The 26,045-nt window shown below is 40.1% G+C and overlaps 1 protein-coding gene across 1 annotated transcript in view; it reads right to left on the reverse strand.

Moving 5' to 3' along the window:
- LOC124554144 (glycine--tRNA ligase) overlaps positions 1–26,045 on the reverse strand; it is a 157,560-nt gene that overhangs the window by 9,164 nt on the left and 122,351 nt on the right. Inside the window, exons 11-12 of the mRNA XM_047128209.1 lie at positions 25,397–25,689; positions 5,070–5,257 (exon numbers count right to left, since the gene is read on the reverse strand). Of these exons, the coding sequence (XP_046984165.1) occupies positions 5,070–5,257; positions 25,397–25,689 (481 nt within the window). The remainder of the gene's footprint in view (positions 1–5,069; positions 5,258–25,396; positions 25,690–26,045) is intronic.

The following is a 26,045-nucleotide window of genomic DNA, read 5'->3' on the forward strand; positions in this document are numbered from 1 at the left end:
GGTATATCAGTTTTTGAAGAAGGCTGAACGTAGGTGATTCAGTTCATCTTGTAAGTAAGCCGGCTCGCAGATTTTGTTAGCTCTGTCCACCAAGGTTTTCATGTCACCTCTTTTTGCCTAGGATGATGGTTAGACTCCTTGTGGAGGTATCGATCCGTGTGAGTGTTTTTCTATATACCTTGTGGACCAGCATCCTGTCCACCCGTTTAATTACCGACACATCCAGGAAATTGAGGTGACTGTTGCTCTCTTTCTCCATCATAAACCGTATTTTCGGGTTAATACTGTTCAGATGCACCGAGAAGACATCCAACTCTTCTTCACCATGAGTCCACACTACAAATGTGTCATCAACATAGCAGTACCATTTAGCAGGCTTTTTTCTGGCAGTCTGCAACTCTCGCTGTTCGAAGATCTCCATAAATAAATTGGCAACAGCTGGGCTGAGAGGGCTTCCCATCGCCACCCCGTCGATCTGTTCGTAAAACTTGTTGTTATACTGGAAATAAGTTGTCGTCAGGCAGTGTTTAAATAAAGCCACTATGTCAGCCTGTAAACGAAGCTATTTCATATACATCGGCCGTAGCTGAGCATGTTTTTCGAGATGGGAAACATGAAATTAAATTTAATGAGACAAGCGTTCTAGCACGAACATCCCATTATCACACGCGCATGTATAGAGAAGCAATAGAAATTCACAAATACTACAACAATTAGCAGTTTCTTCAGTCTTAATCTACAGTTCATAACCAATAGATTGTAGTCAGAGTCCACATCTGCCCCTGGAAATGTCTTACAATTTAAAACCTGGTTCCTAAATCTCTGTCTTACCATTATATAATCTATCTGATACCTTTTAGTATCTCCAGGGTTCTTCCACGTACACAACCTTCTTTTATGATTCTTGAACCAAGTGTTAGCTATGATTAAGTTATGCTCTGTGCAAAATTCCACCAGGCAGCTTCCTCTTTCATTTCTTACCCCCAATCCATATTCACCTACTACGTTTTCTTCTCTCCCTTTTCCTACTCTCGAATTCCAGTCACCCATGACTATTAAATTTTCATCTTTCTTCACTATCTGAATAATTTCTTTTATCTCATCATACATTTCATCAATTTCTTCATCTGCAGAGCTAGTTGGCATATAAACTTGTACTACTTGTACCTGTAGTAGGCATGGGCTTCGTGTCTATCTTGGCCACAATAATGCGTTCACTATGCTGTTTGTAGTAGCTTACCCACACTCCTATTTTTTTATTCATTATTAAACCTACTCCTGCAGTACCACTATTTGATTTCGCATTTATTACCCTGTATTCACCTGACCAGAAGTCTTGTTCCTCCTGCCACCGAACTTCACCAATTCCCACTATATCTAACTTTAACCTATCCATTTCCCTTTTTAAATTTTCTAACCTACCTGACCGATTAAGGGATCCGACATTTCACGCTCCAATCCGTAGAACGCCAGTTTTCTTTCTCCTGATAACGACGTCCTCTTGAGTAGTCCCCGCCCGGAGATCCGAATGGGGGGCTATTTTACCTCCGGAATATTTTACCCAAGAGGACGCCACCATCATTTAACCATACAGTAAAGCTGCATGCCCTCGGGAAAAATTACGGCTGTAGTTTCCCCTTGCTTTCAGCCGTTCGCAGTACCAGCACAGCAAGGCCGTTTTAGTTAGTGTTACAGGGCCAGATCAGTCAATCATCCGGACTGTTGCCCCTGCAACTACTGAAAAGGCTGCTGCCCCTCTTCAGGAACCACACATTTGTCTGGCATCTCAACAGAGACCCCTCCGTTGTGGTTGCACCTACGGTATGGCTATCTGTATCGTTTAGGCACGAAAGCCTCCCCACCAACAGCAAGATCCATGGTTCATGGGGGGGTGCTCATAATTCGACTGTAGGAAACTTTTAGCCTGACTGACAGAAACACTCATGCATGCATGTGCACACACGCATATGCATGTGCTAAAAAAAGAAAAAGGCCTGACTTGTATTTTCTGAGTATACGGAAATATTTCTGGTTAAATCTTTGGCTTGACACCAAAACAATAAAAACAAAACAATAGTTTATTTACAGTTTTATCATCAATTCTGTAAGTTATAAGCTCTTGCCACCCCCAAAAATTCTGTCGTTATCCATCCTCTGGTGTCATCCTGTATCATGTTGCTTCATCGTGTAATAACCTCCAGTAGATGAGAAATCCTCAATGGCAAAAATTTCAAATTTTTGAAGCTTCCTGACAGATTGAAACTGTGTGCCAGGACTTCAGTCTGGTACCTTTAGCTTTTGTAGGCAAGTGCTCTACCAAGTGAAAAAGGTTTACATGCAAACAAGAAAACAAAACTGATTTTTCCTGCATTCTACAGTTAGAAATATGTTTCTCTCTTGGTGAAAAATCCACTTTTCCCAGGTGAAAATACACTGTACCCTGTGTGGAAGTACATTTTCTTCCATGTGTAAGTGACAATGCACTTTCCCTTGGAGCTGTAAAACTTAAAAATCCTTAGAATGGTAAAGGTTTTATACACCAGTGTACAACTTCCCAGCACTTTACGAAATGAAACTCGGGGAAAAAAAGGGCATTTGGGAAAGATCTTTGCTAGAAATAAAGATTGTGATGTACTTTTGTCAGCCAATCATAACTCACATCCCGTGACCTCACCAGCCAATGACAGCAGATATTCAGAGTACAATACACGTGATGTAGACAACCAATAGCAACATAGCTGCTAGTAGCACAAACACATAAATAGGAAAAGTTAATGGATTAAATTAATACACATACAGTATACCTATGCAGCATCCTAAGAGCACTGTTTAAATGGCAGCAGCTGAATATTTCTGAAAAGCGCGATTATAAATTTCACTCCCGTACCCTGAACTTTTTGTGGGTTACCTCGCTGAGTAAATGATCCATCCAGCACTTTGACTTTTCCACGGAAAAGCCAATTAAGTGTGAAACTGCTCAGGAATTCACCTCACACTTTTCTTGAAGGATAATTGTACTTTTTGCTATTGTAATCTATGAAAGAAGTACAAGAGGTTTTTTTTCCCAACCTCCGATCACTTAGTATAGAAGTTACGCGAACGGCAGAAAGTGGACATGCACTGTATGCTACTGCACACTCTTGCACTACACGCTCCGCCATTGCTGACCTCAAGGCATCAGATTGCATTGCACTACAGCAATGTAAACATAGCTGCCATCATTATTGCTCCCGCCAAGTGTGAATTACGAAGTGTAATTAAGTTTCTGCAAGCAGAAGGGAATAGCGCAGCAGAAATTCATTGGAAGATGAGCCGAGTGTATGGTGATAACTTCACGACTGACTGGTGTCGAAAGTTTAAAGATGGTGAAATGACGTGCACGATGAAGGGGACCGAGGACGCAAGTCTGTCGTTACAGCCGAACTTTTGAACGAGTTGACAGAATGGTTAGAGAAAATCGTAGGTTCACCATAACTGCTTTGTCTATGGAAATTCCGGAAGTTTCAAGATCTGTCGTACACCCTATTGTTACTGAACATTTAGGCTACAAAAAGCCTTGTGCTCGTTGGGTCCCAAAAACGTGCCGGCACAACTGAACTGCTCCTTGAACAATTGCAATGGGACATTTTCAATCATCCGCTGTACAGTTCTGACCTGACGCCCAGCAACTTGCGCCTTTTCCCTGAACTGAAGATGTGGCTAGGAGGGCAGTACTTTCAAACCAACAAAGATCTTCAAATCAACATCAATGTTGATTTGAAATCATTGGCGGCAACATTTTTTGAAGAGGGTATTGCAAAGCTTGTCCACAACTACAATAAATGTCTCAATCTTTTCGGTGATTATGTTGTAAAGTAACCATAAGTGTAAAAAACTTTTGGTAATAAACCAATTGTTTTCTATGAACTTGTCTATTATTTATAATCTATCAAAACTTTAAGAAAAAAAAAAAAGAGGCCCTCATAAAATAAGTATGAAAAACTGACAATGAAACTTGATCTTTTTTAGTCCTTTAAGACATATCATATGCTGGTAAGTTTTAAATAATGGCATAAATGGCTGGTCTTCTGTGCCCAACATTTGTCTAAGTGGGTGGCCCGCAAAGTGTTAATTTTCGAATGCAATTCAAATGCTCGATGATTTAAGAAACTCATCACCCATTCTCTCACATGTAACATAATTCGTCTTGCTACACAAGTCTTTGCCATAAAGCATTTGCCGCATTTTGCTGTCGCACTGTGTTTGTTGTTATAAATGGCACATTTTCTTTGCAATTAAAGTTTTACTTTAGTGCTATTCTCTTGTTTATGTTTTATTACTGCAGTATTCCACTGCAAAAGCGAGCTAAAGTAAAATTCTTTGTCAGAGTATCAGTTATTACCAGTCAAAGGTACAAAAAATTAACTGAAAACTGAAAGAATGAAAAATTCCCAGAATTGGAAAGAAGTCCAAGGTTTTACCCAGATGAAAAAAATTTCCAGATTTTTACCAGATGAAAAAAAACTTTCCGGGTTTTTCCTGGATTTTGCAGGTATCCCGGGACATATACACCCTGGTCAACTGTCTGAGCCCAACTCACAACCCACTCTCTCAGCTTCACTTCTGCCAGCAGCTCATCCCCTGCATTCTAAACCTCACAGTAGTTTTTCTGCCCACCTTGTAGCACTATTACTACTGGAATAAAGGCAGTTTGGATAACTGGAGATGAATGCAGATACCCCCTGTGCACTTACAGCAAGTAACAGACAGACAAATAAGTTGGAACACAGGCGCAGCAGCAACAACAGACAACATGAGAGTTCTGGAGTACAAGCATGTGACATGACAGAATCAGTGGGATCCTGGAAAACCTAAGGTCCGGATGCAACACAAAGATTCCTTCAAGGATAACTAAACTAACCTGTCAGACTCTCTCTCTCTCTCTCTCTCTCTCTCTCTCTCTCTCTCTCTCTGTACTCTGTGTGTGTGTGTGTGTGTGTGTGTGTGTGTGTGTGTGTGTGTGTGTGAGCGTGCGCACATGTGTGCACACGTGCGCTGTTCCACTACTGTCAATGGCAGATGGTACTCACCGGCACGCGGACCTGTCCCATGGAGTCCCGCTCGCGGAGCGTAGCCGAGTGGGGCTCCTTCAGCGTGTCGAAGTCGACTGTCACGCCAAACGGGATGGCCACCTCGTCAGTCCGGGCGTAGCGCCGCCCGATCGACCCGCTCGAGTCGTCCACCTTGTGCGAAATGTCTAGCCGCGTCAACTCGCGAGCTGTACGGGAGACGACAGTCGACAATATGACAGTTGTATCGGCAAGACTCTCTGGGCTCTTACAACTAAATGAATGTTGTAGAAGGAAAAGTAAATAATACAGCAACAATCTACAACATGCTGCAGAGGGCAGAGACTCTTATCTACAACTCTGTAATACTTCTCTGTACAGTATGTTCAGAAAATTGCTGTGCACCTTGCACTTTCAATGTGTTGTTGTTGTTGTTGTTGTTGTGGTCCTCAGTCTGAAGATTGGTTTGATGCAGCTCTCCGTCATACTCTATCCTGCTCAAGTCTCTTCATTTATGAATAACTACTGCAACCTACATCCTTCTGAACCTGCTTACTGTACTCATCCCTCCATCTCCTATGATTTTTATCCCCTCAAAACTCCGCTCCAATACTAAATCAGTTATCCCTTGATGTCTCAGAATGTGTCCTATCAACTGATCCCTTCTTCTATTCAGCTTGTGCCACAAATTTCTTTTCTCCCCAGTCCTATTCTAGTAGTAGTAGTAGTAGTAGTAGTAGTAGTACGGTATTTTGCCTTACGGCAGGTCTTGTCATCGGTTAAGCCTCTTCCACTTTTGTCTGTCGACATCCAGTCTTTTCATTTCTGAATATTTGTCTCCTTTTATATTGTCCAGCATCTGACATCATCTTTTTCCTCTTCCCCTTTTTCCCACCACCATTCTTTCTATTCATTCCTTCAATAAACAGTCCCTCCTCAAACAATGTCCAATCCAGTTCAGTTCTCTCTTTCTGATAACTTTCAGCATGTTTCTTTCTTCTCCAACTCTTCTCAATACTTCTTCATTCCTTACTCCGTCTTCCCATTTAACTTTTTCCATTCTTCTCCGTATCCACATCTCTAGTGTCTCCAATCATCTTTCATCTTCCTTCCTCAACGTCCAGGTCCCCGCACCATATAAGTGCAACGCTCCAGAAGTAACATTTGTCAAGTCAATTGCTCAGATCTTTGTTTAGTGGTTCACAAATTAATTTCTGTTTCCTCTTGATACCTTCTTTTGCCATTGCAATTCTTTTCCTAATTTCTGTTGAGCAATACATATCATCCATCCATTATTACACTTCCCAAGTAACTGAAGTTGTTCACTTGCTCTATTTCCTCTCCCCCTACTTTCATACGGCATTTTCTCCCCTTTCCTCCACTTACCATGCTTTTCGTTTTCTTCTTGTTGATCTTCATTCCATATTCTTCTAATTTTGTGTTTAGATCATCTAACATTTGTTCCATATCTCTTGCACTCTCTGCCATCACAACCATGTCATCTGCAAATCTCCTATTCAGTACCTCCTAATTAGTTACATGATCTACCCATCTAGTCTTCAGCATTATTATGTGACACCACATTTTAAAAACCTCTATTCGCTTCTTGTCTAAACTGTTTGTCATCCATGTTTCATTTCCGTACACGGATACAATCCGCACAAAAACTTTCAGAAAAGACTTCCTAACACTTAAATCTATACTCCATGTTAACAAATTTCTTTTCTGCAATACCACCATTCCTCTCAACATCAGCCATCGTCAGTTTTTTTAATGCCCAAATAGCAAAACTCGTACTACTTTAAGTGTGTCATTTGCTAATCTAATTCCCTCAGCATCATCTGATTTAATTCGACTGCGTTCTACTATCATTGTTTTGCTTTTGTTGATGTTCAGCTTACACTCCTCACCTTTCAAGACACTGTCCATTCCGTTCAAGTGCTCTTCCAAGTCCTTTGCTGTTTCTGACATAATTTCAAAGTTTTTATTTCTTCTCATTGAACTTTAACTCCTTCTCTTAATTTTTCTTTAGTTTCCTTTACTGCTTCGTCAATATACAGAAATAATAATATCGGCAATACGTTACAACCCTGTCACCCTCCCTTCTCAACCACTGCTTCCCCTTCATATCCCTCGATTCTTGAACTGCCATCTAGTTTCTGTACAAGTTGTAAATAGCCTTTCACTCCCTGTATTATGCCCCTGCTATGTACAGAATTCCACAGAGCATATTCTGGCCAACATTGTCAAAAGCTCTTCTAAGTCTACAAATGCTATAAGCATAGGTTTGCCTTTCATCAACCTATCTTGTAAGATAAGTCGTAGTGTCAGTATTGCTCTCGTTTGCCCACATTTATCCTGAACCCAAACTGACGTTCCCCAAGGTGGGCTTTATCGGTTTTTCCGCTCTTATGTAAAGAATTTGTGTTAATATTTTGGAACAGCGACTTATTCAACCGATAGTTTGGTAACCTGTCAGCACCTGAGTTACAACATATGTCAGCAACTATGTGTAGGGGAGATATTAAGTCTGACCTCACTTAATTCGTTTGTAAAAACTTTCTGCCGATCCGACTGTGATATGCTTCGTAAGTATACAGTTATTGCAGTTTTTAAGTCACAAAGCATGTATGGCCGATTGTGATTCGCTACAGAGTTTGGTGCTCCCCAAAGAAGAAAGTCTGGTGGAGTAAGGTCTGGCAAGTGAGGGGACCGCAGGTTCTGTTAGACGAGACACTGCCAAAAAAACTCGTGAGAGCACGCACAGTGTTGCCGACTGCACGCACAGTAGCGTCAGCGCGTTGAAACCGTGGATAGTTTAATTAGTCTTTCTTCAGTTGGCCAATGAAATCGTGGATCATTAAACTGCAATGTTCAGTATTCACGGTTTCTTCCAAAACTAAAGGTCCAATAATGTGTGCGCCATCTGGATACTGCTACACACGTTCCAAATTTCTGAACACGTAATGACGTTTCGTGCACAGCACAAGAATTCTCCGTCAGCTGTGATCGTGTATTTTGTGTGCTAACATGACCGCAGAGGTGAAACCACGCCTCATCTGTACAGAAGGTGACATCGATAACATCAACGATATTCTTCTCAGTGAAAGATTAAACCATTCCCAGTAATGGACCGACTTTTCACTATCGGCATCTTTTAATTTGTGCACTACTGTCACTATGTATGTGAATAATTTCAATGTCTGCCTAAACACTTTGTAGGAGTTTGCCAACCCAATATCTTTTTCCCGTGCCAATCTGCGTAATGATTTTGCTGGGCACTGCCACATAGAATCTCACTGATTCGACTAGAATTGCCTCCAGTGATAAATCCCACTTCAAAATGAGCCTCCACGCCCAGCAGAGACGAGTCTGGAGATGCCCCGGACAGTGGGGGTTGCCGATCCAACTTTCGACAGTCGTAGAGCCTGTGAATGAGGGGGGCCATTTCATTACGTAGGAGGACCCCTTTGGTTGTTATCTGTGGCACCCATACAGCGCAGCAGTACACTGACAACATTCTACACCCCATTTTGTTCCCCTTTATGGCAACCTATCCTGGGCTTACATTTCAGCAAGATTATGTCCGTCTGCACACAGCAAGAGTGTCTACTGCTCATCTTCGGGCTCGGTAATCCCTACCTCGGCCAGCGAAGTTGTCAGATCACTCCCCAATAGAGATCATTTGGAGTTCTACGGGTAGGGCGCTCCGACCAGCTCAAGTTTGTGATGATCTAACGTACCAATTGGACACAATTTGGTACAATATCCCTCAGGAGATCATCCGACAATTCTATCACTCGATGCCAGGCCAAAGAACTGCTTCCTTAAGGGCCGTAGGTGGACCGACACATCATTAACTTGTTCAATTTTTGAAGCTGTTTCTCTCGAATAAATCGTCCAATTTTTTCGAAAGCATTATCATTTGTTCGTCCGTACTCGTGTATCACATCTACCGACTTCCATCCCAGTTGGATAATTCCTTTGTGGTGCCTTTTTTCTTGGAGGTTATGTGAATATTAGACAAAGCACAGTATAACAATTTTAAAAAATTAATCTTATATTCAACTTGTGGGTGGGGAAGGTAACATACTTATACAGGAAAGGAAACTTCTTAAAAATATTGTAATACTAATGACTACTGGCAAAAACATTAAATACTTTGTTGTAAGAAGGCTTCTATAAAATGGTCTCTATTTGATAAAGTTAACTGTAGCTGGATTTATAAAAATCCAGAAAATACAGACATTGATTATTAGAAGAATACAGACATTATTAGAAACTTACAAATGTTGTCACAACTGTCTCAGGTGCGACCCACCATTGTCTCAGTCACAGGTGGCTCACGCACTGTTTTGATTTTTGACACTGCAATTGTTAACTGGATGTTATCGAACAAATTGTGAACATAAAAGTAGTGCCCAATTCAAGTTTCAGTATACCTGTGTCCCGAGACGGAGGCCTCTCAGGTTACCTGTCGAGTAAAAGGCGTCATTCCGTGGCAACGTTTTGACAAGTTTCCTGCTGGTTACCTTCCAGGGGAAACATCAGGTTCGTGTCAAGTTTGTCTTTTTAAAGATGCTGGACCGCAGGCTCCTCTGCTGCGTCTGCAACAGCTGTTGCAGACGGTGTCTGGGGGGGGTGGGGGGATGGTCTACCGTATCTTCCTTCGGCGTTGTCGTTGTTACCGTGAGACACCGTTATACCAAGAGGAAAGGCGCGTCGATCTTAGAGCATGAGATATGATGACCTTAAGCCATAGACAACACACAACGGTCACGGTAGCACCTGATTCCAGAATAGCTGCAGTAGTTAAGATCTACGAACTATCCCCTGTTGACCAGGTCCCCAAAACTTAACTCGTAACGAGTTCCCTTCAAAGCAAATTGTCATACGATCATCTATAAAGGCTTCGTACAACGAGAGTACATGTTACGGTTTATGGAATAATAACAGATACGACCAAACTGTCTTGTCTCTTCTGCTTTATTTAACATAACTTCATTCACAGTTTCATTTCGCATTCACCACTCATTCACCGAAACCCTTTGATGAACAGTTTTGGTTGCTTAACACCAACAGTCAATGATAATGATACAACTTTTCTCCTTTTTATTAATTGAAGCCCGCTCTCCGTGATATAATAAAAAAAAAACCGGTCTCAATACCGCGTGCCTCGTGAGACGCGAATAGACTTATCCTGGAATTGACCGCCCTGTAGGTGTACTCAATTTAATGACCACACTTCACTGTCGGCTATTTCGCGTAACTGAATGTCCATTTGTTAATCTGATTATACACTGTAGCTATTTAAAATTCGCCCCTATATTTTTCACAACGCACAATTAGCACTTCGTTACTTGTTTTTCTTTTTTTTTCTTTTTTCTAAGAGTAAACGGAAAAAAAAGACGCCGTATCATCGGCTTAGTCGATATAAAGCAAAACACCTTAATATGCCCAATTTTACCTCTTCTTATAGGATCGGCTACCTTACTCATTAATTTCTTACATATTATTTCCAATAACGCTAAACAGGTATCGCCGTTATATTTTACTTGTATTCAAAAGCATGTTACTACTATTATGACCGACCAAATCGTAACAAATCGCGTGGCGTGCGTTTTTAACGATAACTTTACGCTATTCAAGTTCCGTTACAGCTGTCTTGACTCGTAATGTTACACGGCCCCCCAGACTGTGATGTCTTGAAGAGGGTTCCAGACAGAACAGGCTTATTTTATTTTTTTTTTTTTTTTTTTTTGTGTACTGTGACAGGAGAGGGTATTTGTTTCGGCGAATACACTCACTCTCAGATTCACTCAACAAGTCAGTACATACACTCTACAATATTTAAGTTGAGTTAATGGGCCTAGACAAAATGCCCTTAACTAAATTCCACATTTGTTTATAGGTTGTTTTAGAAGCACTTCGCACTAATCACTTCATATTCACACCACATTTTTTTTTCTTGGATGAAGCCCTCAGGTCTTCAACCGCCTGTGCAAGGCAGGGATCACAGCCGGGTTCGACGATTGGCATCCTAGGCCAAAACCCTTATCAGGCCATTTGTTTAACCAGAGAGGATTTGGTCCTTTTCTTTTCCTCTTAATTCCACTTTTAAATCATCCATCCTCGCTGTTCGGTGAGAGGATAAATCGTATTTCAGCGTCGTTATTGTTGCTGATACCAAGAAGGTATCTCATGGAAATCGTCGGTACATTCTTTAATTTTCTTTGTAAGTTAGTATAAGTACGTATTTATCCATTGGTGTTTTTATTTAGTCCACTGAGTGTAGTCTTGGTATCATTCAGTGTTTCTTGAATCTATATTTTGCTCATTATTGATAATACTTCTTCAGGTCTATGTGAGGGAACAAGCCTTTAATTGCATCAGTATCACAATCTGCCAGGAGGTAGCTCCCTTCATGAGGTATTTTCATTATTTTGTATGGACCTGTATATAAATATTGCCATTTATTATTCAGTCTTTTCCTGGTTGATGCTTTTGGGTGATTTCTCAATAAAATTTCTTCCCCTACATCATATGTGACTACTTTCTTACATTTTTTTCAAAATGGGTTTTTCTCAATTGTGCTTGATGTTTCAGGTTTTCGTAGACCTTCTTCACCATATCTTCTTTCTTGGTAATCTTTTGTTCTATCGCAGGTAATTTCTTCACCCATTCTGGCACAATACTTTCACCAAATACTATTCGGTTAGGTGAATAACCTGTCGCTAAGTGTGGTAAGTCATTATACACTTTCTCAAATTCATAAATCCAATCGATCCATTTATAATGTTGTTTGGGTATGTACGTCCGTAAAAATCTGTTCAACTCTCGGAAGATTCTTTCAACCGGATTTCCACAAGGGTAAAATCTTGAGATGTAAATGTGCTGGATTCCTTGTTCTTTCATAGTGTCTCTCCATACTTTGCTTGTATAATAAGCAGCATTGTCTGTCAAGATCATTATAGGTTTGCCAAGCTCAGTTATATAGTTGTTGATAAATTTGCGTAACATGGGTCGAACGTGGAGATTTTTCAAAGGATATAATTTCACATATTTTGAAAAGAGATCATAGAAAGCCAATACATATTTGAACCGTACACGTGTCACGGGACATGGCCCACAGACGTCACATGACACCAACATTAAAGGTTGTTGTGGGATGATAGGATGTAATTCTATCTTCCGACAATAGTTTATGGGTTTCGCCATCTGATATATTTTGCACTTTTTAATAATATTTGTAGCTATACGTCCCAATTTTGGATGATAGCAGTATTGTGCTCTTTTGGCTGTACATTTAGCGGAACCAAAATGACCCCAATTCAAGTGAGTGTGCCATACTAGTGATTCTAAATATTTATTTGGAACACAAACTTTCTAAACATCTTCTTCATCCTTCCTCCGATACAATATTCTGGATTTTAATTGATACTGTTCTTGAGAGTGACATAGCGTTTTGCTTTCAACAGCACGCCTAATGGCTTTCCACAACTTATCATCTTCTTGTAGTTGTGGAAGACTTCGAGATAGCTGTGAAATCTGCCTCTCACAATATTGCCTTGATAAATTCATGACTTTAAAGTCAATAGTCCGTTCTTCACACTCGTCGTCATTCTTTCTTTTCGGTAGTCTTGAAAGAGCATCGGCTATGATGTTGTCTTTCCCTCTGATGTATTTGAGCGTAATATCATATTCTTGCAGTAGCAAGGCCCACTGGGTTAAACGTGAATGGAACATCCTTCCTGTTAAAATAAAAGATAAAACTTTGTGGTCGCAGAATACAATGATCTTCTTTCCATATACAAAATAGCGAAACTTTCTAAGTGACCAGACCACGGCCAGTACTTCCAATTCAGTAGTACAATGTGCACGTTCACAGCTAGAGAGTGTTCTGCTGGCAAACCCAATTATTTTGATGGTATTGATATCTTCTGGATTGTCCATCTGGAAAAGAGTGGCACCCGATCCTGTTTCAGAAGCATCCGCAGCAATATAAAAATCTTGATCAAGTCTTGGATGATGTAACAGTGGAGCATTAGTCAAAGCATTGCGGATGTTATCAAAAGCATTCGGAATTCCACTCCCACATGACATTTTTTTCTTAACAGCCGTAACAAACAGTCTTGGCTTCCTAACTGATTGGGTAAAAATCGTCGAAAAAATGAAACTAAGCCGATAAATGACTTTAATTCCGTTCTATTTTTTGGATAAGCACATCTGTTAATCGCATCCATCTTTTTAGGATTTGGTTTTATCCCTTCAGGAGTGATTATATGTCCAAGAAATTTCAATTGGTTATGAGCAAACTTGGATTTGCTCAAATTTACAGTAACTCCGTATTCCAAAAATTTCGCAAAAACTCTTCTTAATAAGTCCATATGTTCCTCCCAAGTTTCAGAAGCAATTAGCAAATCATCCACATATAAAGTAACTTCATTCAAAAGGTCTCTGCCCAGTACGGTATCTAATGCCGATATGAAAACACCACCGCTTATTTTCAACCCAAATGGCATGACAGTAAACTGGTAACTCCGGCCCAGAAAAACGAATGCAGTATATTTTCTAGATTCTTTCGATATTCTAGTTTGCCAATATGAACTACGCATATCCAAAGAAGTTAAGAAGCGGGCACCATAAAACTTTTGTACTAACTCTTCTAGGTTCTCCGGTCGCGTTTGTACAGGTACAATGATCTTATTGATCTCTCTGGCATCCAACACCAATCTGATGTCACCATTGGGTTTAATTACCGCCACAAGAGGGTTACAATATTCAGAATCTGAGGGCTCAATAATATCCCATTCTAACATTTTATTGATTTCCTTTCTGACTACTTCTTTCTTTGTCCATGGGATAGAATAGGAAGTGCGACAAAAGGGTTTATGTGCATACGTCTTTATATGGTATTCAAAGTCTTTTATTATACCCGGACGTTTACTAAAAATTGACTGATATGCTTCCAACAAGTAGTACAGTTCATCCCTTTGGATAACAGATAAATATTCTGATTCTAACACCTTTTCCTGCAATGACATTTTATCCATCATTTCTTCAGAACATTCAATAAGGCATATATCATACACATTTTCATCATCAATACTGACATATTTTACCATTAGATTCATACACAATTGATTTGGAATTACTCGGCCCTTTCTCAGGGTGGCTGTCAAAACATTACCATTTGAATTAAATATACATTCACCTTTCTCTAAATTAGTGATTGCACCGGTCTCGCATAGATTAGATTAGATTAGATTAGATTTACTTTCATTCCAATTGATCTGTAGTGAGGAGGTCCTCCAGGATGTGGAACATGTCAGAAAAACAACAATACATGACAAATATTTAAACTAAAACAAATAAGCTAATGTACCATTCCACAGGTCCCAAGTGGAATGATCGTCATTTTTTAATGAACACTAAGAGTCATTTTACAAATACTATTGCACTGAATTTAAAATAAAAAAGTTTTATATTTATTTATAAGGTAAGAAACATGTAATACAACTACTGTAATACTTATTTACAATGAACACATTACTGCACTGAAATGGTGCAGAAGTTAGATTATACTTACACACACACACACACATACACACACACACACACACACACACACACACACACACACACAAATTTTCAGTGAACACATTACTGCACTGAAATTGTGCAGAAGTTATGTTGTACTTATATACAAATCAGTTGGTTTTCCTCAGAAATTCATCAATGGAGTAGAAGGAGTTGGCCACCAATAAATCCTTTAGGCTTCTCTTAAACTGAATTTCATTGGTTGTTAAGCTTTTTATGGCTGCTGGCAAGTTATTGAAAATGTGTGTTCCTGAATAATGCACACCTTTTTGTACAAGACTAAGTGACTTTAAATCCTTGTGAAGATTATTCTTATTTCTAGTATTGATTCCATGAATTGAGCTGTTGGTTTGAAAAAGTGATATATTTTTAATGACAAATTTCATTAAGGAATAAATATATTGGGAAGCTGTAGTTAGTATCCCTAGTTCCCTAAACAGGCTTCTGCAGGATGTTCTTGAGTTCACACCACATATAATTCTTACTGCACGTTTTTGTGCCCGGAAAACTTTAGCTTGGCTTGATGAATTACCCCAGAAAATAATCCCATATGACATTATGGAATGAAAGTAAGCATAGTATGCCAGCTTTTTCATTTTTATATCCCCTATGTCTGACAAAATTCGCATTGCAAACAGAGATTTGTTAAGACGCTTCAGCAGTTCTGTGGTGTGCTCCTCCCAGTTGAATTTATTATCAAGCTGTAATCCCAAGAATTTAACACCGTCCACTTCTTCTATCTTCTTGTCATCATATGTTAGACATATACTCTTGGGACACCCCTTACAAGTTCTGAACTGCATGTAGTGTGTTTTTTCAAAGTTTAGTGACAAAGAATTGGCTAGGAACCAGTGATTAATGTCTACAAATATTTTATTGGCTGATCTTTCTAAGACTACACTTGATTTGCTATTTATTGCAATGTTTGTATCATCAGCAAACAAAACAAACTTGGCATCTGGTAATGTTACTGATGAAAGGTCATTGATATACACAAGAAAAAGTAAGGGCCCCAAAATGGAACCTTGTGGGACCCCACATGTAATTAGTTCCCAGTTGGATGATGCCTGATAGCTTGATACATGTCTCTTTCCTAATAACACCCTTTGTTTCCTGCCAGAGATATAAGATTTGAACCATTTTGCAGCATTTCCTGTTACACTATAATATTCTAGTTTACTTAAAAGGATATTGTGATTTACACAGTCAAATGCCTTTGACAGATCACAAAATATACCAGTTGCCTGCAATTTTTTGTCTAATGAATTAAGTACATTTTCACTGTAAGTGTAGATAGCCTTCTCAATATCAGAACCTTTTAGAAATCCAAACTGTGACTTTGACAGTATGTTATTTGAGATAAGATGGTTATAAAGACGACTGTACATTACTTTTTCGAAAATTTTTGAGAATGCTGGCAACAGTGAAATTGGACGGAAATTTGATGCTATTTCTTTATCTCCCTTCTTAAACAATGGCTTAACTTCAGCATATTTCAGCCATTCGGGAAATATTCCACTGATAAACGACTGGTTACACAGATAGCTTAATATGTTACTTAGCTCAGAATCACATTCTTTAATTAACTTTGTTGATATTTCATCATACCCACTAGATGTTTTTGATTTTAAAGATTTTATGATGGACATTATTTCTGTTGGGGTAGTGAGGGTCAAATTCATATTATGGAAGTTACTTGAAATGTCTGGTCTAAGGTAATCCATAGCAGCATCTACCGAACCTGACAACCCCATCTTTTCAGTAACAGTTATAAAATGTTTGTTAAAAAGTTCTGCAACACTATACACATCTGTCACCAATGCATCATTTACTCTTAATGCTATTTGTTCCTCTTCATGTCTGGTTCTACCGGACTCCTCCTTCACTATATCCCATATTGTCTTTATTTTGTTATCTGATATGACTATCTTTTCCTTGTAATATATTTGCTTTGACATCCGTATTACAGTCTTTAATATTTTGCAGTATTTCTTATAATGTGCTATAGCATCAACATTGGAAATGTTTCGGATTGACAGATACAGTTTTCTTTTTGTTTTACAAGATACCCCTATTCCTCGAGTAATCCATGGCTTCTTTGTAGACTTTGCTCTAACCTTGGTAAGTTTTGGGGGAAAGCAGTGTTCAAATAAGGTAAGCACTTTATTAGCAAAAATGTTATATTTTTCATTCATTCCATGAGCACTGTAAACATCAGTCCAGTGAATGTCTCTGAGGAGTGTCCTAAAATAATCAATTTTTGGCTTACTGATTACCCTCTTGAGCTCAGATTTAACAGATTTTATATCCTGTTCAGTATTAACATTTAACAGAAGGAACTGCATGTCATGGTCTGAGAGGCCATTGACTATTGGTTTTGTAATATAATTTTGTTCATTTGACTTTTCTATAAAGATATTATCAATGGCTGTTTGTGAGCAAGTGGTTATCCTAGTGGGGAACTTTACTGTGGGAATTAAGTTGAAAGATAGTGTTACTAACTCAAATAGGTTCTTATTGGGAGAGTCTTTAAGGAAATCTACATTGAAATCACCAGCAACCACTATTTCTTTGTTTTTGGTTGTTAAATGGGCCAGTACAGCTTCAAGGTGGTTTACAAACAGATTAAAGTTACCTGCAGGTGCTCGATATACACTTAATATTATGAAAGATTTTTTGTGAAAATCTAATTCTGTTGCACATGCTTCCATATGCTGTTCTAGGCAAAATTTATGAATGTCTATGTTCTTAAATTTATGACAGTTCCTGATGAATGTGGCAACTCCTCCTTTCTCCATTTCTGATCTACAATAGTGAGATGCTAACCTAAACCCTGTAACACTTAAAAGTTCTATACCAGTGGTCACATGATGTTCAGAGAGGCAGATTATGTCAGCTGGGTTTGAAGACTCTAATTCATCTATGCAGATAGTTAATTCATTAATTTTATTTCTCAGTCCTCGAATATTTTGATGCAATAAAGATAGCTGACATTTCACATTGACTGACTTAAAATTGGATGGAGTTAAAATATCTGCTGACAGTTGAAAATTCTTAACCAATGGCTGTTTATGTTGATGTAATAAGCTGGAATTATGTTTTTTGATTTCTTTCTCAAACTGAAGGTTTGTCTCAGTTCTAACCTCTCTTAAAATTTGTTTTCTTTCTGTCCTCCCTATCCTAAAAAAGGGTCTTTTCTGAATCCTATAACCACTGGTATTTTACCACTCATGACAGTGCCTCCCCCCTTTAACTTTCCTGCTATTTCCCCAGCCAATTTACCCTTCCCCTTCCTGTTGAGGTGAAGGCCATGCCTAGTATAATCCCACCTACTGACAGAATCAACCTGAACCACACCAATGTGTGACCCCGCACCCGACATGAGCAGCCGTTCCAGCTCCAAATTAACTCTCTTGACAGAAGAGTTCAAATGAGGTCGGTCATGGCGCCCAAGAACAGATACAAACTCAACACTGGTATGCCTCGATGCTGATGCAATCTTCGCCAGGTCACACTCTATGCTGTACCCAGGATCTCTGTCAATACTGTTACCTGCCCCACCCACTATAACCACGGTGTCTTCCTTAGTGAAATCTTTGCAAAGTGATCCTAAATCCTCTGTCACCTGCTCCAGACCAGCACTAGGTTTAAAAAAATTGGTGACCTGGTATTCTGATCCTAGTTCATCCTGCAAGAGTTGGCCAACACCTCTTCCATGGGAACTACCTAACAACAACACTTTCTTTCTCTTTACTGATTTCCCTACATTCTTACTTTTCAATTTGCTGCTGAAAGTTTGTTGTGCCCTGTCTACACCTGTAACTGCTTGAGGCTCACCAGCTTCTAACTGAAGCAACAGGTCAAATCTATTTTCCACATTCACCATAAAGCTGTCAGACAAAGTTCTAGGCCTGTTCCTCCTGTTGCCTGTTGCCACTTCCCACCTCTCTTTACCCTTCTCCCTCCTTAACCTGTCAAGATCTCCCCTGGCCTTGTCTAACTCAGCCTGAAGGGCAGCAATTTTCCCCTCCTGTTCCAGTATCTTCCTATCTCTACTACAAATCCTACAAAACCACTGATGAGTCTCATTTACTTCCCCTATTCCCACGCCACTACAGTCACCCACATGGAAAAAACTACAGCACCCATCACACCAAAGCCCCGACCTAACAATTCTACGGCAAGTCAAGCACTTTTCACTCATGATAAACGTAATAATTTATTAAGAATAAGTCAGTTAAATTACAGATAAACACGAAAATATGGTTACACAAATTTGGCCTATACGCAACTGTGTGTAAACAAAAACAAAAGTGCAAAGTTTCTGAAACAACAAGTTAAACTTTACGCTACTTTCCGGAAATGCTAGTTAAATAATGAAGAGGTACGCTAAGTTAAATTGCTGGAGAGAGCAAGGAACAACTAAACGAAATTCTATAGATTTGCTGCAGCAGAACGTAAACAGAAAATACGACTGTACGGTCTTTTCGCGTTTTCTGCTATATTACGTAATGAGAAATGAAACCTTTAATGGTACACTTAAACGGCACACTAATACACTTATTTACCACGTAATCAGTACTAATCTATGTGTTTTATAATCTAAAATAACTTATCTTTACGAGAACACCAAACCTCGCGCTAGTCGCTTGGCTGCAGGGCCAAATCCAAACCCCAGATACATGGTACTGTCATTTTAGGAACAACCAGGAATGTACTTTCTATTTGAGCCTCCTGTATTGTAACGTCGACACGTACCTGTTTCACAACTTTTTGCATTTTTGCGATGAACGCGCCAGACACGGTACATCCTGTGATAGGAAAAGTGGGCATTTTTACCCCTCGGCTTATCTGTTTTAAACAGTCCAACGTCATGACACTAATAGTTGCTCCAGTATCAATTAATATTTCAACCTCAACATTATTTATACTTGTTGGAATTATTGCCTGTAAAATTTGTCCACATTTATTAGAAACTTCAGGTTTTTCTTCAATTAACTCACTCCTTATATCCTGATCATTATTGTACCTTAATACTCTCAGTTCAAATTGGTGCCTGCCTTCCTTCTCCTTTCCAGTCATCCTAGGAAGGCATTTGGTGACTGGTATTAGTTTAATCTATCTCGTTGAGTCATCGGTGGGGGTTCATGAACTTCCACAATCCGTACAGTATGATCCGAGTTATGGTATTCACCCCGTCGCACATTGGATTCACCCCGTCGCACATTGGAGGCTCCTTCGCCCATTGGTATAACTCCTTGTGCTGGATGAGGACTCGAGGCATTTGTTCCATCCTGCCGATGAACATTATGCTTCGAATTATCTTCCCAAGGTCGAATGCAATTGGGTTCATCACTTGGGTACCTGTTACCCTTATTAATATCACTACTATGCACATTCGCGTCACCATATCAAGGTTTACCTCTAGCACAGTAAGTATCTCTTCTATATTTATTATAATCATTGTTTTTATTGCAACCATAGGATGAAGATTGTCCACGCTCCTGTGATGCGGGTTTGAACTGGTTTTTGGTATTATTATTATTATCATACGTTAAATTATTGTTATAATTATTCGTATTACTATGAGTGTGAGTCGACATTTGATTACTACTCATTTGTCTTGCGTCTTCCATAATCATATCTATAGAGTCAATCACCGACAAGAATTGTTCTACGTCGTGGTCAGGAACATTTATTAACTTTTCACGTATATTTATGGGCAACCTTCCCTTCAAAATTCTGATCACTTCCTTGTGAGAAATTGGATCACTCCAATAACGTGTCTTATTTATGTACTTTTCAAAATATTGCCTTAAAGTACTCCTTTTACTGTTAAAATACTCAGGTTGGTAAACCTCTTTTCTTAATTTCTCTTGTTTACTCGACGACCAGTATTTAGTCAAAAAAAGTTGTTCAAACCCAGCGCAAGTATGGCAACTTTCACTTACTTCGGCGGCCCATAATGCGGCTTCTCCGGTAATTTTGGATACTATAAATTGAAGTCGGTCGTGTTCTGACCAGCTACGCGGAAATATTCTTTTGAAATTATTGATAAAGATTTTCGGATGCAGGTTGTTCTTTTCAGTGGAGAATGTTGGGAATTGTCTACTTTTAAAAAAGCTGTTCTCCACCTTTAAAGAGGACAAATATCCTCGCTGACCAAAAGAATCATCATCTTTACCAACCGAATCATCAACTTCCCAATGCAATTTTTCACCACAATTGTACTTCGTATTATCACATGTTCGGTTGTTTTTCGACCTATTCTCCGAACGTTCGTCCTCTGTCAACAAATTTTGTGATGACTTTCGTTCTAACTCCGCCATTTTATGATTGGTTTCCTTTTGCCATTTAGGTAACTCATCAACTATTTTGTCTTTTATTTTCTGAAATTCACTAGTGAAGAGCTTAAGTAATTCATCATTTCTACTTAGGTGCTCATTGATATTTTCATTTGGGTGGGATCCAATAGTAGTCTTAACCTTGTCTACAATTTCATTTCCTTTTATTTCTATCCATTCAGATAGATCTTCGTCAAGTCTTTTAGTTTGATCTACTAAATACTTGTCAATCCCCTTACGAGCATCGGACTCAAACTCGACTATTTGTTTCGAAAGCTCTTCTATCTGTGCGCTAGCATTGAAACAGCTGCTTTCACACTTAACCATCCTATTGGACAGGCCATCATAACTCTTCGAAACTACCTCATATTTCTTTTCTACGTTATGAAGTTTTCCCATTAAATTATTATATTGCCTTTCTAAGGTGTTAGAAAACTCTACATCTAGTTCTCCAAATTTCGCATTTAATTGAATCTCCCAGTCCGCCTTTAATTCTTTCTTAGTATTTTCCAGTTTATAATCAAAGGTGTTCAGTTTGCTTTCCAAAGAATCCATTTTAACTTCTAATGAACCAAATTTGGCCTCAAATTTTTCATTTAACTTTTGATTGTCCTCTTTTAATTGCTTATCATCTTTTTCTAGTGAACCAAGTCTTCCATTCATTACACCCATTTGAGTATTTATTGATACCAGCATATCAAACATTTTTTGATTAATATTTCCATTTTGAGCATAAACTTGCTGATCTACTTCCGAAACCTCAAGATCTTTATGTTCTCCCACGCTGCTTACCTTACTTATCATTGTATTTGAATCTCCTAACGGCTCTAAATCAATAACTGTATTATTATCTGTACATGCCTCCTGTCCCACATTGAGCTCATGGGATGCATCATCCCTTTCCTCTTCACTTTCCTCTCTCTCTCTACTCATTACTCTACTCAACTGCACATTATCATGTATTCTTTTCGTTCGTTTTGACATGATTATTCACTACCACGACATACACTTATTTTCACTATGTATTTATATATATTTATCTACTGAAATCACAAGTCTCAGCTTCCTTTTTTTTATAATTATACAGTTATTTTAATCATACCTGGTAGTATCGCTCACTTTTAGCGATTATTGAAGAATACCTCTTTCATTGGACAGACTCACTGGCTGCTACAATATTTTCCAACTCTAGGGTTCGTGAATCCGGATGACACGCGACTCGATGCAGCAATCCTCCTCGATCGAGCCGCACGTTGTGGCGCCACTTCTACCGTATCTTCCTTCGCCGTCGGCGTTGTCGTGGTTACCGTGAGACACCGTTATACCAAGAGGAAAGGCGTGTCGATCTTAGAGCATGAGATATGATGACCTTAAGCCATAGACAACACACAACGGTCACGGTAGCACCTGATTCCAGAATAGCTGCAGTAGTTAAGATCTACGAACTATCCCCTGTTGACCAGGTCCCCAAAACTTAACTCGTAACGAGATCCCTTCAAAGCAAATTGTCATAACGATCGTCTATAAAGGCTTCGTACAACGAGAGTACATGTTACGGTTTATGGAATAATAACAGATACGACCAAACTGTCTTGTCTCTTCTGCTTTATTTAACATAACTTCGTTCACAGTTTCATTTCGCATTCACCACTCATTCACCGAAACCCTTTGATGAACAGTTTTGGTTGCTTAACACCAACAGTCAATGATAATGATACAACTTTTCTCCTTTTTATTAATTGAAGCCCGCTCTCCGTGATATAATAAAAAAAAAAAAACCGGTCTCAATACCGCGTGCCTCGTGAGACGCGAATAGACTTATCCTGGAATTGACCGCCCTGTAGGTGTACTCAATTTAATGACCACGCTTCACTGTCGGCTATTTCGCGTAACTGAATGTCCATTTGTTAATCTGATTATACACTGTAGCTATTTAAAATTCGCCCCTATATTTTTCACAACGCACAATTAGCACTTCGTTACTTGTTTTTCTTCTTTTTTCTTTTTTCTAAGAGTAAACGTAAAAAAAAAGACGCCGTATCATCGGCTTAGTCGATATAAAGCAAAACACCTTAATATGCCCAATTTTACCTCTTCATATAGGATCGGCTACCTTACTCATTAATTTCTTACATATTATTTCCAATAACGCTAAACAGGTATCGCCGTTATATTTTAATTGTATTCGGAAGCATGTTACTACTATTATGACCAACCAAATCGTAGCAAATCACGCGGCGTGTGTTTTTAACGATAACTTTATGCTATTCAAGTTCCGTTACAGCTGTCTTGACTCGTAATGTTACAATGGATCGTAGACGGTAGTGGGGAGGTGGGGGGGGCTTCCTGGTGTGTCGCAGGGGCCCGGTGTCGCATCCCGGTGCCGCCCGTCTCTTCCGTCTGTTGCCTTCATCCTTTCACATCAGAGTTCTCTTGACAGTCTCGCTTGCAGTGCTCAGATGAAAACCGCTATCCCGGTTGACAAGATTGTCGTGGACCCGTGTCTCCACTAACTCTTTGCCGATCAAGTCCCAGAATCCACTCGTCCGCCGCACCACCTCTATCTGTCGAAAATCAAATGTGCAACTTTTGTGGAGGGTGCGCTCTGCCACTACAGCTTTGTCCATTCGTCTGAGGTGAACACTTCTCAGATGATGTGGGTGGCACTGTGAAATACAGCAGTATATTGCTTGCCACATTCACAACTGACACTGTAGACTCGGGTGTCTGCAGTCCTAGCTTGTCTTTCACTGAGCCAAATATACTTTCGATTTTAGCCAATGGGCAAGAGAGAGCTTTAACGTTGTCGTTCTCCAATATTTTGGTAATGTCGGCCACAGTTGACCCAGCGTACAGAAGGAACACCGGACACTGTACGTCTCCTTCCGGATAGTCTTCTTTCTTCTTTTTGCTCAGCTGGAGAGCACATCTCATCTCTGTCTCCGAGTAGTCCTCGCGTAAGGTTTCCCTCAGCTGCTGCAACACAGTGGGCAGACTCTCCCTACCACATACGTCTCGTGCTCTTTGGACCAGGACAGTAATCGTGTATTTATATTGTGCTAGATGGTGGTGCAGTTATTGGCATTTAGGTACAAGTCCTATGTCCCCTTTCTCTATAAACAGAATGTCCCTGTGTGCCATCAGTTTTCTTCCTTATCAGGATATTGCAGAAAGGCAGGCATCTGTTTTCATCTACCTCCACTGTGAACTCGACTTCTACCTCCACACCTACACCTTTCTGCAATATCCTGATAAGGAAGAAAACTGATGGCACACTGGGGCATAATGTCTATAGAAAAAAAGAAACACACGGGCCTGTACCTAAATTTCAATATCTGCTTTATCCAGCACAACACAAATCTGTGCTCACCATCCTAGTGCACAGAGCACGAGACGTAGGTGGCACGGAGAGAGTACCCACCGAGTTGCTGCATCTGAGGGAAACCTCGTGCAATAACGGCAACTTGAAGAGACAGATAAGATGTGCTCTCCTGCCAACCGAGAAGAAGAAAGAAGTTGATCCAGAAGAAGACAAAATGTTTGGTGTTCCGTCTGTATGGGGGGTTGCCGACAGCCGACACTGCCAGGATGTTGGAGATAGCTAAATGGACAAATCTACAGTGGCAGAGCACATCTTCTACGAAGGTCATAAGTTAGATCATTAAAAGACAGAGGTACTGCGCCGGATGAAGGGGTTCTGGGACTCTACCATCAAAGAGGCAGTGGAGATACGGGTCCACGATGATCTTCTCAATTGGTATTGCCATTTCTAATTGATCTCTGCACCGACTGTAGCGTAAGCAAGAATGTGTCAAGAGTGTTCCGATATGAAATCAATGAAGGCAGTGGACGGAATAGGCAGGCACCTTCGCTAGGACCCTAATATGTCGGGAAGACCCCCCCCGCCCCCCACCACTATCCGTGATAGCTGTTGCAGATGAGACAGAAGAGACTGTGGTCCAATATCTATAAATATACAAACTGGACACAAACCTGACACTTCACTCGAAGATGACAATTACGAAATTTGTCAAAATGTTGCCGCAGAATGAGACCTCGACTCGGCCAATAATCTGAGAAGATTTCAACATCGAAATTCATTGAGAAAGCCTGCATTCCCATATTCCTTTCTAATATTCAGTGTGTTTCAAAAGGTAAGTAATCTACATTATGTGTGTGGCGTAACTAATAATTTTTTTGGCATTGTATCAAAACTCGAGGGCCAAGAAAAAAGAAGAACGGGTTTCGTTCAAATATCGCACAATTTATTAACGGCGGGTAAGAGGAAGAAACGTCCCGAGCCGAGGAAGTGAACATTCGCGTTTTCCTCCCGTCCACATCTGCTCACACAGCTTCCGTCTCAGATTTTCCACTCCTCACAATACTCCGTTGCGAGATACTCACACAGCTGCTGCACGAATGGCTGGAACTCCGCATTGCCACTGAGCGGCAGCACCGAGCATTTGAGTGGGGCGACGACGGGCGGCAACGAGAAGTACGTCCGCTGCTCGTCGCCGGGCCGCGTGCGAAAGCTGTGCTCGAACAGCGCGTACATGATGCGCCCCACGCCGAACGACGGCTCGACCACGCTGGGCGTCACCTCCTCCACGTGCAGCGTCTTCTGCCCCCGCCGTACCGACAGCATGTCCGCCGTCAACCGGAACTCCACGTCTCCCTCGCCGCGCAGCACGTACTCTCTGTGACGAGAAGAGATTTGTGCCCGTAGAGTGTCTGCGGTGACAGCAAAGGACGACCGACTGGCTCGAACCTGTCTTCCGTAACAATTGTCACAATGGCAGCAGAACATCTGGACCCCATATCCACTGATTATGACAAATTTACCTGCACTACCCAAATATATATACAGGTTGATTTTGTTAAACAGTCAAAAACTGCCAGAAATGATCCCTGTGAGTGTAAGGAGCAGCAAAACTCATATAGGCACACAGTCAAAAATGCATTACAAGGGAGGCACACTGACGGGAAGGTGGAGATACAACGTTTTTGACAATGCAGCTTCCGCCGACGGAAAGCATTCACGAGAACACACACT

This window comes from Schistocerca americana, chromosome 11 (assembly GCF_021461395.2).
Source record: "Schistocerca americana isolate TAMUIC-IGC-003095 chromosome 11, iqSchAmer2.1, whole genome shotgun sequence".
Taxonomy (NCBI): domain Eukaryota; kingdom Metazoa; phylum Arthropoda; class Insecta; order Orthoptera; family Acrididae; genus Schistocerca; species Schistocerca americana.